Raw genomic sequence first — 14,031 nt, 5'->3', positions numbered from 1 at the left:
TTATTATAGTTCAAGCAGCTGTCAGTTTTGATAAGCGCGCCATAGATTTTCCGTTGTTAACCTAACTATGTACTGCAACTGCAGCTAAACCAAACCAAACTACAGAACTGTTCTTCACAGTCTTACTTATTTTATAAATTTATTTATCTGACAAAATGGGTGATGCTAGAGCAGTATCCACTCATAGATTGAGCACTAAGTGCCCAGACACTCCATCTGAATGTAATCTAGTGATTGATGATGATTACGAAGAAAATATTCAATTGGGTATTTCAGTAAGTTGTGTTTAATTATTTATATCTTTATAATAAGTTTTAATGTATTATCTGTGCATTTGTAGAAAGGCAAACCAAAAAGAGCTAAAGGTGTTAGAACTACAGAAGAACCAACACACATCATTTGCACTTGGGATCAATGTGGCAAACTCTTCCATGATAGTGTAAATTATATTAATCATGTAGATGAACACTCTGCAGAAGCAGAAAGTATTGATGGTGAGTCACAATCTAATCTCCTCAAAGAATATTATTTAGACTTTCTGATAAATATTGCAGATCTTTACATGTGCCAGTTTGCTTCATGTGATTACATCACCAAAACACAAGCTGCATTTGTTCGTCATGTTGCCTTTCATTCCTACCATGAAAGAATTAAAAACATTGGTATCAATGTAGTTGAAAGACAAAGACTGCCCAAATGTATTATTTTAGACCGTTACCAAGTAGGTGAGATAGCAGCAAATGAGTGCAGATGGCACAGATGCAATCAAACATTTGATAACATCAATGAGTTTCTTTGCCATGTGAGAGACCATACCAAGAACAAACAGAAATATTGCAGGAAGGGTGATTTTAACAAGTGTGAATGGCTAGGTATGCTCATGAATGATATTAATATTCTTGATATAAATATTAAAATTGCATCAACAGGTTGTAGTTTAAAATTTACTTCTCTCTATAAGTTAATAGACCATTTGAGGAGTCACACTACTGAGAAGGTGATTGCTTGCCCAATTTGTGGGAATTTGTACTCATCAAAGACGAGATTTGCTGATCACCGAAGAAGACAAATTCCTTCGGAATGTAAGTTTAAGTTTTAACTCTGCAAAGCTAGGTTTTTGATGTATTTTCTTTTAGTACACAGCTATCAATGTTCCGAATGTTCTAAACTATTCTCAACTGAACGACTGCTACGAGATCACATGAGGTCGCACATCAATCATTATAAATGCAACATGTGTGATATGACTTGTTCACGTCCTTCTATGCTCGCTGTACATGTACGCTTCCGACACATGACGGAAAGACCTTTTAAGTGCCACCTCTGCGAGTTTGGGTAACTATTTTCTAAAATACTTTCATTTTACTAAATAATAATTAAAATAATCATTACAGCGCAGTGACAAAGTCTAATCTCGACTCACATTTGCTTACACATTGCCCGGAAAGCATGTACGCGTGCGAATTTTGCAACTTTCGATGCAGATCTGTTCTGGGTTTAGAAAATCATCTTGAACGAGAACATGTAACGGTTCGTATGATCAAAAACTCAAAAAACAAGTAAAATTACACAAAATATTGCAGGAACCCGCTCTGCTGTACGAATGCCACTGCTGCCAGAAACGTTTCCCACGTGGAGGTAAACTAACCACGCACCTGATAAAGATACACGACTTCACTTGGCCGTCGGGACACTCCCGCTTCAGATACAAGCAGGAAGCGGATGGTTTCTACCGGTTGCAAACAGTGCGCTACGAAAGTTTGGAGGTAACGCAGCAGATAATAACAGACAAGCCGCCTGTGATGGACAATTCCAAGTATGAAGTGACAATCACTTCATGTCCTTCTGGACGTCTGCCATCATTTGTGCTCAGTGTTAGAGAGAAACCAGACGCTTCTGATGACAATTCAGATTAAATTATGCATGATTCCACTTAATTTACAATTTTCTGTCCCAAGCGAAACATTGTATTTGTAAAAATTAAAATACTTTATTGAAATTTCCCAGATTTGGATTACGAATAAGTAATAAAAGTTCTAATTAAATCAAATTTTTGAAATTACAAGATCATACTTCGAGAAACATTGGGGACGTACAACCCAGGAGATAAAAAAGATAATCGAATAATACTTGCGTCTAGTCATCGTCGGTCGTATGCCAGGCAAGTCTTTGTTCATAAAAGCTTATAACCACTTGTGGGCAGATAACATTGGCTTTCTTGGCTGGGACCAAGTCAGCCTCATCAATACCCTTCCATTTCATGAGGAACAACAACTCCCCAGTGGTGTCTGATGCACCAATTATCTTCTCAGCTTCATACCCTTTATCAAAACCATTCTTTTCTAAGGATTTTTTTGGACCTGGTTTCTTCTTCTCGGATTTTTCTTTTTCGTTGTCTTTCTCTTCATCTTCAGACTTCTTCTTCTTGGATTTTGATTTTTTGTCAGCGTTTGCTGGTCCAGATCGTCGTTTCTTATCAGTCTTCTTCTCATCATCTGAAGCTGCATGATCACTTGTCTCTTCTTCAACTTCGGGTGTGGGTGAGGGACTGCGCGCCTTCGACTTTTTATCTTTTTTCTTTTCAGGAGATGGTGATGCTTTGCTTTTTTCAGGCGCTTTGGCTTCAGTGCTAGCATCTGAATCATCCGGCGATGGTGACAATATACGCTTTTTCTTTTGAGATTTCTTGCTTTCGCCACTGGCGTCAGATTCGGGCGATGGGGAGCGGACGCGAGACTTTTTCTTACTATTAGCCTTTTTTTCTTTGTTCTCTTTGTATGATTTTTCGAAGGCGGCAATCAGTTCCGGACAATCTAGGTTAGCTTCTGGCTCCCATGTATTGTCCTCATCACTGTAGTTCTTCCATTTGAGAAGATACTCCTTCACGCCGTTCTTCATTCGCTTGTCGATTACCTTCTCGACGGAGAACTCTTCCTCGGATTCAGAGTCTTCTTTCTTGTTGCCCATTTTACTTTCTGCAAATTGTGCGTGCAAAGGGTTAGCACAGGTTTGTAATCGATGGCGAAATGGCGATCGCGGACAATACAACAATACAATACGCAAAAGAGATTGAAAACAATGACCAAATTATCACGTTGAGAAGCATTCAGGGCATGCACAATCAAATTTAACAATTCACAAGCGAATTTCTAAATATTTTTGTTTTTCTACCTTCGCTACTTGATGATTTCTCGTTTGAGGTACTGCACCAACCGACGGCCGATTCGAATGTGTGATGCCGGAATGCGTGTTTGCAATGGCGCGCGCGTTTCATGCAACACTGCAAAGCCGTTGGCTAGGGGGCGCTAATTGTCATTGAAAATATGAAATAGCCCTAGCAAACCTAAGTCGGGGTGATTTTTGAAACCATTCCCATTGTACTCGTTATTTTAAAAGAAAATATGTTCTGTACTTAATTTCGGCATGGTATTCTTGCAAAGTTCATAATATTAGCAAGACAAAATTGTTTTTCATTATTTAGGCAACCATCCATTCAATTTAAACAGGTTTTAATTAAGTATACTTGAATTCGAAGGACCCAAAGCGAGTAGAGCTGAGAAAAGGACCTGGACCTCTTCTTTCTTAGGGTCTTAGGTTCAGAGTACGCTTAGGGGATATGTACACACGGGAAAATTCTGTTCTCCAAATTCTTATTGAATTTTCCGATACTTCAGTTATAAATATCATAACACAACCGACTTTGTTTTGTATATATATAGATTGTTTCACAAATTTATATTAAAGAGCACTCTCAACTGGTTTAAAGCCAATGATATAAAAAAAACATTTTAAATTCTACACTTTGGGCCGAAAAACAAAATAAACATTGCATCCGAGATCAAGTACTTAAGAAATTGACGGTAGAAATCATCAAATATTATTCATAAATACCTAAATCAATAACTTGGTATCGTCAAACAATTGAAAGAGCTAAAATTAATGAATCAGAACAAATCACTATTGTGTGCCCTTGTAAAATGCTTCAAAACGCTCGTTTCGCGCACGTCTTAAAGAACTCGGTTAATCAGTCTCATAACTGACGCCTACGAACGAACTCTCGTTTCACGAACCGCTTGAAACAGCAATACATATGTACCCATATTGTATATATATATTACTCAATTGTTAAAACTTATGTTAATAATCTAAGGTGTCCGGTATTGGTACCAAAGATGAGCCCCTGCCCGGCGGTGGGCAACCATCGAATGCAATTCAGGCTCATGAAATTTGAATCACGATTTTGTTCGAGTTCGCGAATCGACGCCAGATTGCCGTGTGTCGTATTGCGATAGTCAAGTAGGAATATACGCGCCATCGTCCACGTCTCCGTGGGCAAGATGGAGACGCGCCGTGAGGCTAAACCGACAAGTAAATGGCGGTTTGTCGGCGAGAGCGAAACGGACACCGCGTTTTGTTCGAAACTGGTTACGTAGAGGCATTGGCCCAGCGTTTGCCATTCCAGGCTGTAAACACCTGTAAGAATTCCATGAGTCATCAATAAATTGTATTTTTACACTATTAGTTAATTGAGAACGTACCTAATCTGTTTGTAACATTCATGTAGCCTCCAGACGGTAAAAGAGTTACCAAAATACTGCCATCCGACGCGTAATCAACGCTCGCGTCATTGTGGATTTTACATTCGTTAACAACCAGATTCTTTTGCGCTACAATAAAAAATACATTAAAATAACAATAGCGATGATTTTAATCATAACCCAACTTACAATTACTAATATTTGGAATTTTCGCCTGAGAAAACTCCCACACCTGAATCCGATGATTCGGTGTAACCGTAGGGATCACATCACTATCATAAATCGGCTCACGATGAGCCTCGTCCAAATTATCCTCGAAAGCAAACGGATTAACAACGCCACTGTAAAGTGGATGCAAAAACCTAGGCCTCAAAAGACCCACAGTCCTCAGTTCGTCCAAACGCTCCGACAATCTCAACCTCTGCCGATGATTGCGAACAAGTGTAGAAAACGGTGTATCTGGTACAGGAACATCATTCACCTGCACTGTTGGCACCGTAAGAAAATTCGGACTTCTCCAAGTACGCTCCTCCTCTTCATCATTATCCTGCGACCGACTGAATGAATAGAATCCAATGCTAGTCGGACGCATGGTCATCATAAGATCATTATTATTCGAATTATCATCGCTGCTGTTCGCATCTTCGACAGTCACAGACGGGCGAATTTCCTCACCAGTTTCGTTATTTAGCACCGACGTGTTGTTGCTTTCCTGCCGCTGTGAAGAGGTAGAAGGCCCAGGATTGTCATTGCTCCCCGAGGAAGTATACCTGCTGATCAGGTCATTGATAGTTCTGTACCAATCACCAAAGTTGGAATCATCATCGGGTCTATCGGTTGTTAATTCCCTATAACGGCGAATGTTTCTAAGACAATTGTGAATATCATCAAGCAGACCTTGCCGACTATCACCCCGGTCGTTGTCATTGTTGGTAGGCAACATAGCATTCCTCCTTTGAGTATAAGTCTGGCCCAGAGCAAGACTGGCATGTCGAACAGTTAATCTCATCAAACGCAAACTCCTCGTAAGTTGACTCGACTGACCCATCAATCGACTTTGGATCATCCTGGTACACATTTGATCAATACGCATTGAGAGATTCTCCCTCCGGGTCCAAATTCATTCCGCTTGGCGGAGGAATAGAGTCAACAATCTGCAGGAGCAACAACTCGGATAAAAGCAGTGATAATTCAATCACTTCCCAAATCTGCGAGCGAAACGTCGAGGAAGCAATGTTGACATTCGGATTGACTTCGATAAATCTCGTCAGAATATCCAAAGTGTAACTTAGAGCTTGTCTGGCTGCAAACCGTGATGTACCATCCGCGGTAACACTTGTCACGTTATTCTCCAGTTGAAAGTTACCCATTAAATGATTCATGCGCATTCGGCAGTTGTTCAATCGCAAAGTCATCACATGCTCGCCCATATCACTTCGTGTACCACTTCCAGACGTAGGTGGAATGACAGATCTTCCTATATAACGACAATGTTCCATCAAATAATGCTCAACTCTACGTGTCATTGACGGTAAAGTATCCGGATTGAATAAATTCAAAGATCCTCGTCCTCGATGCGTCGACAAATCAATAGTGGCTCTGTTTGTGGTCCTCGACGGTAAAAATCGTCGATAGATATTTCTTCTAAGAAGAACACGGTCTTTAGCTGCGTTTCTGCGTGCGCTCAGGGCACTGTTACCCGTTCGGCGATATTGCCTATGCATGAGAAATAAACACCGCGGGTAATTCTTCCGGGAACGCGCGCGATTCGATTGAGTATTTTGTGTTGATGTTGAATTACTAGCTGGTTCAGAAGTGCCAGCGGTTGCTGTTGTGGAGCCGCTCGTCGATGGTTGAGATTCAATATTTACGCTTGTAGCATTATCATTGGTATTATTAGCGTTGTTATTAGAAGTATTGTTGTTTCCATCATCACTAGGAGAATCGTACGGGCTGTAATCGCTGATTCTTGTACCAGCCATCATCTCCCTCACACTTGATACCCCGCTGCGATTTTCAGTAGATGCAGAATTCGCCCCGAAGTGCACATGCAATTCATCAAACATTTGACGCATCATCTGCAATTGTGCAACTTCAATCATAGCTCTATCAATACGCTCAATACTTTCGACTTGTTGCCGCAATAATCTAGCTTGTCGCTGAATGTGAATCACTGTAAGTTGCAGTGAGAGATGTAAGGGAGAAAGCGTCGCATTTTGAGTCGCTTCCGGGTTAATCGGATAAGTATGATCTGAGTTTACAGGATTATTCGAGTTGTTTGGCGCGTATGGATTTCTATACGTGCGAATCCACGATTGCATTAGATCCTCAAGACTAAGTGAATATGATGAAGCGTCCGCGGGACTCTGCGCTGGTCTTTGGTTGGGTTGAGATGGTTGTGCAGGCGCTTCAGGATCATTCGCAGGTAGATCCTCAAGAGAACTACTCAAATTTCTCAATATCGTGTTTGACTGAGTCATGATATTCTCCAAACGATCAGAGAAATTGCTAAGCATATCAGACATCTCGCCAAGTCGGAAGCGAATATTCCTCACATCATTCAAACTAGATTCTAGTTCCTGAACAATGTTTGAATACATACTACCAATACCAATGTTCTCTGGATTAATCGACATCATCTCTGGTGGTGGATCAAACGGATGATAACTTCGCGTGGATGTGGAACCAGTTGCTGGAGCTTCTTCACCATCACGTTCCGAAAAGTTTATAACTTCATCCTGTGCGAAATTCATCCGCCTGAGACTCTCTCGTCGGGAGGATAAAGATGGACCTCCAGAACGATCTCTCAACATTCTACTCAATAATCTAGTAGGATAGAACGCGGACAAACGATGTGATAAGAACCGACGTCGTGCTCTATCTAAAGGAGGAGTTGTTGGCGGCACTGTAGCCGAGTTTGAGTTGGAATTGGCATTCGGGTCTGTTCTCGAAGGATGAAGACGACTGCAAACTGTTGCTGTACGAGCACATCCCTCTCCAGTACCTTCCATTTGCCCACCGCATGAACCACATGCAGACTCGCGATCGTCTTGATTATCGCCTGCAAGTGCAGTTGTTGATGTATTACTAGAAACGCTCGCGTTTTCTGAAGTTGATGGTTCATCTAATACCGACAAAGACTCGACTACTAGACGCTGCATATGGCGATCCATCCAGGTCGAAGCCTGCGAGCCAGATGTACTGGTTGCCGTTGTTGTGGTTGTAGAAGTAGAAGGAGTTGTCACTGAAGTTGTGGTTGTTGTAGGTTCCACAGGTACAACTTCTCCAGTGTCAAGTTCAGTTCGTGATAATAAACGTCTCTTACGGGTTGAAGGGCCTTCATTGTCATCATTCCTTAATGATAATGGTGATGTAGATGAGCTTGAATCGTCCACCGAATTAAAGGTATTAGAACGCTCCGTATACGCCGGGAAACGTCTTTTTCTCGTCGCATAGGAATGTTCTGTTGTTGTTGGAGGTATAAGGCAAAGAGAAGGTAAAGGAAGAGGTGAAAGAGGAGGAAGTGGTGATAAAGGAGGTAAGGGAGGCGGAGGTGGTGGTGGAGGAGGTACAGGCGGAAGAGAAATCACAGGAGTTTCAGTTAATTCATCCGAACTGCTATCATCTGATGAAGTAAACAAAATGTTACCGAGAAGATTGGGTCTCAATAGGCGTCGTTTCCGCTTCGGTGGAGGTTCCAGTTCGTTGGTATTGGTCCCCTTTGATGGTTTATTTGAAGGTCCAGGCTGAGTCATGGATGATGATGGCGTTGGTAAGTCAGGAAGATCAACACCGCGCACCTGCAATCCTTGTTGTTGCAGAGTTTTCCGAAACTGCGCCAACATCATTTTCGCATTGTTAATCAAATGATTAATGTCGTCTTTACGTGCAGGAGCAGGAGCGGGCGCCGACGCAGTCGTAGATGTATTCACCGAGCTTGATTCAGGTGCAGACTGAGAAACGGGTTGAGTAGTTGTACTACTTGATGTACCTGCTTCAGAATCGCAAGGAGGAGTAACAAAACATTTAATTCGCATTTTATACTTTGGTTCCTCAACATTCCCATCAGTTGTTGTTGATGTTTCGGCTGTTTTCTCCGCAGGTTGAGTCTTTTTCAACTTTAGTTGTCTTGCTGGTGTGAATTGTCTCACCTCGGAAGAATTACCAACATTATTATTACTTTTAGAAGAAGAAGATACAGAAGTTTGAGTATCAGCAGTCTTGGCCGCATCTGTACGCCTAAACAATGAATTACCCATATCTTCATCATCGTCAGACGAAGAAGAAGAACTTGGCATTTTCTCAAGCGATTTCGTATCAATTGAGTTTGATCGTCGCGTATCACCTGTCTGCGTACCACCCGATGTTTTACCCTTGTCATCCTCCTGAGAAGAACTAGAACTGCTTCCGCCGCTGTCAGTGTGAAATAATAACCGCCGATGGCGATTTTTTGGTGGATGCGCCGCGCTGGACTTTCGTGGTCTCTGGATACCACTAGTTGATGGTATTGGTGAATCCGGACGAGTTGTAGTGTTATTCGGCGCGCTGGATGATTGATTATTGCTCTCAACTTCCATGGGATCAGTTCCTTGGTCAATCTATTATCAAAAGTCACAAAACTTAAAAATAACACAAAATAATCGTGATTAAAATTACCATAATGGGTCGCCTGTAAATTTGGAGGTAACGATGCACCAGTACTTCATATTGATGTACCAGCTCCCGGTAGCAGCTTGTGATTCTTCTTTCGCGTGCTGGTACACTCGACAATGGTTCGGGATTTGTGTTTGAAGCTGTCGAAACCTTTAGAAACAAATTAAAATATTAAAATTGTAAAAACAATTTAGCTATTATAACTTACCGTAGGTTCGGTATTATTAACATTGTTATTAGTGGTATTATTATTGTTATTGTTAAATGCAGGCCAATTGAATCTCGGAGCAACAATTCTTCTCGCAAGCCTTCTGGGGCAAGGTCCACGCATAGGCATCGGCATAGGTGCAGCAGGCATGGGCATTGGCATAGGCGGGACAGCCATCGAAACCGAAACGGGAACATGGCTCACTCTCTCCCATCGTGTTTGCGGCGAGTTTGTAATACCCGTGATTAATTTATGACCCAATTTATCAAAAGCCACGTAACGCACTTTTTCTTTCACGCTGGCGGTGGACACGCGCATGAACGGCTCCGGTTTGCTCCAATCCCAGAAAAACAGTTCATTCAGCGTTGCGATTACTAATAAACGATCATCGGGATGGAAAGCAATCGAAGCTATCACCGAAGGTGTTTCGGAAGTCCATACTTCACTTCCACCCTAAATTTTTATTAATATTTTTAATATTTATGATTATAACATAAAAATTTGTTATTTGCTTACACTTAAGTCCCAGATTCTGACTTGACCACCTAGGCAACCAGAAGCAATGATCTGATTGGAAGTTGGATGAAAAACAATGCACCAAGGTGTCCTAGGATGTCCAATCAGTGTTTTGATGTGTTTACCAGTTCGGACATCAGTAACGTAAATCTGATGGTTACCATGAGTTGAGGCTACTTTGGTGCCATCAGGACTGAATTCCATGAGGAATGTAGACCTTGGCACTCCAGGCAACTCACAGTGCTAAAAATAAACATGAAACAACTGCCGGCTACCGCAAAATCCGTGGTTTATGTACCTTCTCCTTAAATTGCTTCTTGACCAGCTCATCTTCAGCTGTTGATGATATCTGTGTGGATGAAAAGTAGTTCTTTTTTGTGAATCCCAGCTGCCTGTCACTGATGGCTGAGATGAAGTCAAGGTCCACTTTTGGTGGTTCTTGAGCAGCAGGTTTCACCTTCTGATCATTTAGTTCTACATCTTGATTCATTTTCTATTTCCCTGCAAATATATTGACACAATGTTATTTTTTTGCGTGTTAAAGCAATGCGTTCATAAAATTATCTGTATCGCAACAGTATTTTTCTTATCCGACACCATTTATAAACCATGGCCGTGCAATGTAAACAATTAAAGTGTTGCGCCAGCAGAATGCAAAAACAAAACCAAACCCAACCCATAGAAGCGCATAATTACCTGCCCAATGACATCAGCTGAGCGTGCCCTTTCAGCACGATGCGGAATGCTACAGATAATCGACAATCACACAACCCCGGCGAAACGGGGAATAATGCATGGATGTTATAATCTAATTGGCGATTTGTTAGAGGTGTAACAGGACAACACTCATTACGCACCCACTGCCCCGACGACACATTTCAGCTTGCACCGAACTAACCTAAAGTCCGCCGCCGTCGTAGTAGTGATTCACTGAGATAAGTTCACGCTGTGCATTTAGTTTTAGTTTTTCAATGTGAATCTAGAACTTGTTTTATGGAACTAGGCGGGCGCAGCAGCGGTTGCAAGCCAGCCAAAACTACATTCAACTGAATAAATCGTTCTGGACGTCTGCGGCTGGTGCGTGCCTGCGTTGCCGCCGCGCCGCTGAACGAATGCAAGCGTCGCGAGCGCGCAGGGATGCGTGTGCATAGTGCTCAAATTCGCGAATGTGTTTTGTGTTTACATTTCATTCGATCCAACGCACACGTTTTGTTTTGTTAAAAGAGAATAAGCTATTAATTTGTTAACTTATTTGTAGGCACACGCAATTAACATGTTTAATGATTTAAATAAACCTTTCAACCAGGATTCTTTTTTGAATAATTTTTGTTTGTTTTTTTGTATTGAATGCTTTAAACAAACGTTTCTAGAGTTCAAATGTCTTATCTCTAGTGTAGTTAGTAAAATAAACATGTAATTATTGATTTTCATTTGCTTCCTTTGAATTTGTAACTGTAAAATTACACGCAGTTGCATTTCATCCATAATGTAAAACTTTGTGTCTTTAAAACTAAGTATTTTTGCACTCTAGTGCGTAAAATTCACAAGTACCCACACAAAAGTTGAACTTTGTGCATTATTCACACAAAAAATCAAATTTAACGCATTATAGAATTATTTGTTTGACACAGTGAATAAAATATAATCTTCTTATGGTAAATTGATAACAACTACAAAAATAAATACATTGATACGTTAAATCTCTAGAAAATACTTTGGCGTGATTTAATCTTTAAAAGTGCACAATTAAAACCAATAGGTAATCTTCATGGTGCCATCCACATCTTTAGGCGTGTCCATAATACTGTTTTGTCGCACTAGTTGATGCATTGATAAGCGATGTGTGGGTCCCAAGGGTGTTTCTTCTGTCGGCTCATAATCACTGAGTTCCACTTCTTCAAATGGCCGCGAGGAATTTGGACGTCTCGGAATGCATCTACAACAATCTTCAAATGAAAAATCTTTCCCGAACTCTTCACCTTCCTCGATGGTTTGTGGTAAACGATGGTGAAGAGTTTCCGGTAGTCGAAGCGTGGATAATCCTCCGAGAACACTGATTATTCCCATGATTACCAGTGGAAGGATTAAATTATCAGAACCCTAAGAATAATTTGAACATTGTCAGTCATATAACAAATTATTACAATTTGTGTGTTTACCAAATATGTTATGAATGGTATAATGATCAATCCAAGTCCACCAATGTACGCAGATATTCCAATACCAATTCCACGTATTTCCGTTGGGTACAACTCACCAGAAAATGGATAAATGATTAAAAATGCCGCTGCGATTGAAAACTTGGACACCAGATACAAGATAAGCGTTTCGGTCACTGCATCTAGAAAAGTTATTAAATTAACACATTTGATGAGATTGATATGATTGGAATGTTTTTACCCTCAGGCAGTAATACGGTCGCAACACAGCAGATGCCACTAATAATCATCGACAAAGACAACGGCCATCTGCGTCCCCATTTGTCCATAATCACCCAGCACAATAAATAACTCGGGATTTCTACAGCGCATGACAACGTGAAGCTCAAATACTGATCTTGTCCCAATGCAGGACCATAATAACTTAAACCAACGTACACCATCTCGGTAGCAAACCAATTCAATGTGATTAAGATTGTTTTAAGACGCATATTAGGTGTGTAACAGAGAGATAACACACCAGGACCATTTTTATACTTTTCCTCTTCACTTTTTGTACGTGTCAACATAATTCGTTGTTTTAGTTGTTGTTTGAAGCTTACAGGAAGTTCTTTCTGGTTGACACGTGCTAAAGTTTCTAATATTCGTGCAGCTTCTTCGAATCTACCTGAGAAACATCACAAAATGGCGGATTTTATATATTTTTACTAAAAATACATGTTTACCTTTAGTAAGTAACCAACGAGGACTCTCTGGAAGGAACCACAAGTAAATGTAGTATAAAATAAAAGGTATGTTTGTAACATATGACAAAACAACCCAATCTCGCACTAAATAAGTCACACCAGCTAATAATATGATGCCAAGACTGTAAAATAAACAAGTCATGACTGTAACAAACGATCTGTAGTTGGGACCAACTAATTCCAGTGCTAAAATCATGTCTATAAATAAATATTAAAGAAAAACACAAGAATTCTTACAGATAATGAATGGAATTTGATAAATTGCTGGTATGGTCAAGCCCACAACGACTCTACTTCCGGCCCACCACCAAAAATCCTGCGCCGTCGATGTCAGTATACCTCCGAGGATTAACGTTGTTAAACAAAAGAAGAAAGTCTTTTTACGGCCGATTTTATCGTTGAGTACACCGAAGAAGTAAACACCAATTGGTCCACCGACATTCAATGCAACTAATCCCAGTGTTGGATAAATATCTTTATCACACACTAAATCAAACTAAAATGTATCAAATTAATGTTTTTCTATAAATTTTATCCAGTTTAATTACATCTATAACTATACTGGAATAAATTTCACTTTTGTTGTATTCCCATCCGTCTAAACACGGCTCAATTTCACCGGAAATCTCAATTGTATCATCTGCAAGAAACTCAGTCCAATTCATTTTATACCGAGAACATTTACTGTAAGTATTGTTATCTGTTGGGATAGCAAGTCCCAGGCGCTCCTCAGCTGTAAGATTTGCAAGTTGAGGTACAAGGCACCAATAATCATGAGGAACATTCGCCATGAAAAGTTGATTGAAGGCTCCGAAGCCGCAAGGGAAACACGCCGGTAAACATACCAACCATAGCATGCATTTTTGATACCGGCCGAATTCACCAACGTGGGGTAACAGATCATCCAAGTCCATAGGTTCCTAGAAGATAAAAAGATTATTTTGTGAAAGAACAAAAGATTTCATGTGTGTGAAGGCTTGTGCCACTCACCTCATGTTTACTGTCGTTGTTGTGATCCATTTTTTAACACTGAGCACGATTGCGAAATGGATTAATGAACGAATTAAAGAAGCCCTAGCAAGAGGGCAGCTAATAGGATTTGTCGCCAATATATGTCAGGCAAAGACCTAGATATATTTGCTTTATAAGCATTAATTGTTATTATCAAAACTTGGTTGACCGCATCTTTGTTATTGTATTGCCTTTTTTTT

General features: G+C 40.6%; 4 protein-coding genes across 4 annotated transcripts; 1 reads left to right on the top strand and 3 right to left on the bottom strand.

Moving 5' to 3' along the window:
- Nucleotides 1–27: 27 nt before the first annotated feature.
- Nucleotides 28–2,050, top strand: Hinfp (Histone H4 transcription factor). Its single transcript, XM_065307031.1, has 7 exons — nt 28–275; nt 341–494; nt 555–872; nt 930–1,082; nt 1,137–1,335; nt 1,395–1,530; nt 1,584–2,050. Exons 1-7 carry the CDS (start codon nt 156–158, stop codon nt 1,914–1,916), a joined length of 1,413 nt encoding a protein of 470 aa, XP_065163103.1. The 5' UTR covers nt 28–155; the 3' UTR covers nt 1,917–2,050.
- On the bottom strand, nt 1,966–3,259 carry LOC135795359 (chromobox protein homolog 5-like). Its single transcript, XM_065307033.1, has one exon. The coding sequence runs from the start codon at nt 2,965–2,967 to the stop codon at nt 2,137–2,139; it is 831 nt and encodes a 276-aa protein (XP_065163105.1). The 5' UTR covers nt 2,968–3,259; the 3' UTR covers nt 1,966–2,136.
- Nucleotides 3,260–3,633: 374 nt separating this feature from the next.
- On the bottom strand, nt 3,634–11,032 carry LOC135795356 (uncharacterized). Its single transcript, XM_065307030.1, is given in 9 exon segments — nt 3,634–4,473; nt 4,539–4,667; nt 4,728–5,647; nt 5,649–9,136; nt 9,195–9,341; nt 9,400–9,852; nt 9,916–10,158; nt 10,214–10,416; nt 10,612–11,032. Coding segments are annotated over 8 exon segments (5,913 nt in total). The 5' UTR covers nt 10,406–10,416; nt 10,612–11,032; the 3' UTR covers nt 3,634–4,132.
- Nucleotides 11,033–11,617: 585 nt separating this feature from the next.
- Nucleotides 11,618–13,995, bottom strand: CarT (Carcinine transporter). Its single transcript, XM_065307029.1, has 7 exons — nt 13,811–13,995; nt 13,369–13,740; nt 13,058–13,316; nt 12,800–13,006; nt 12,316–12,741; nt 12,075–12,256; nt 11,618–12,015 (listed from the first exon to the last, which is right to left on the bottom strand). Exons 1-7 carry the CDS (start codon nt 13,838–13,840, stop codon nt 11,662–11,664), a joined length of 1,830 nt encoding a protein of 609 aa, XP_065163101.1. The 5' UTR covers nt 13,841–13,995; the 3' UTR covers nt 11,618–11,661.
- Nucleotides 13,996–14,031: the final 36 nt, after the last annotated feature.

Source organism: Atheta coriaria, unplaced genomic scaffold (assembly GCF_025399875.1).
Source record: "Atheta coriaria isolate IRGN ID8LTWV9N9 unplaced genomic scaffold, Caltech_Dcor_3.1 hic_scaffold_7_pilon, whole genome shotgun sequence".
Taxonomy (NCBI): Eukaryota; Metazoa; Arthropoda; class Insecta; order Coleoptera; family Staphylinidae; genus Dalotia; species Dalotia coriaria.
This window is presented reverse-complemented; position numbering and strand designations above follow the sequence as displayed.

Coding starts and splice junctions, on each gene's coding strand:
- Hinfp (XM_065307031.1), top strand. CDS start 156: ATGGGTGATGCTAGAGCAGTATCCACTCATAGATTGAGCACTAAGTGC. Junction 1,083..1,136: donor AAGACAAATTCCTTCGGAAT/GTAAGTTTAAGT, acceptor ATTTTCTTTTAG/TACACAGCTATCAATGTTCC. Junction 1,531..1,583: donor TTGAACGAGAACATGTAACG/GTTCGTATGATC, acceptor AAAATATTGCAG/GAACCCGCTCTGCTGTACGA.
- LOC135795359 (XM_065307033.1), bottom strand. CDS start 2,967: ATGGGCAACAAGAAAGAAGACTCTGAATCCGAGGAAGAGTTCTCCGTC.
- CarT (XM_065307029.1), bottom strand. CDS start 13,840: ATGGATCACAACAACGACAGTAAACATGAG. Junction 13,741..13,810: donor ACAACGACAGTAAACATGAG/GTGAGTGGCACA, acceptor TTTATCTTCTAG/GAACCTATGGACTTGGATGA. Junction 12,742..12,799: donor TCGTTGGTTACTTACTAAAG/GTAAACATGTAT, acceptor GATGTTTCTCAG/GTAGATTCGAAGAAGCTGCA.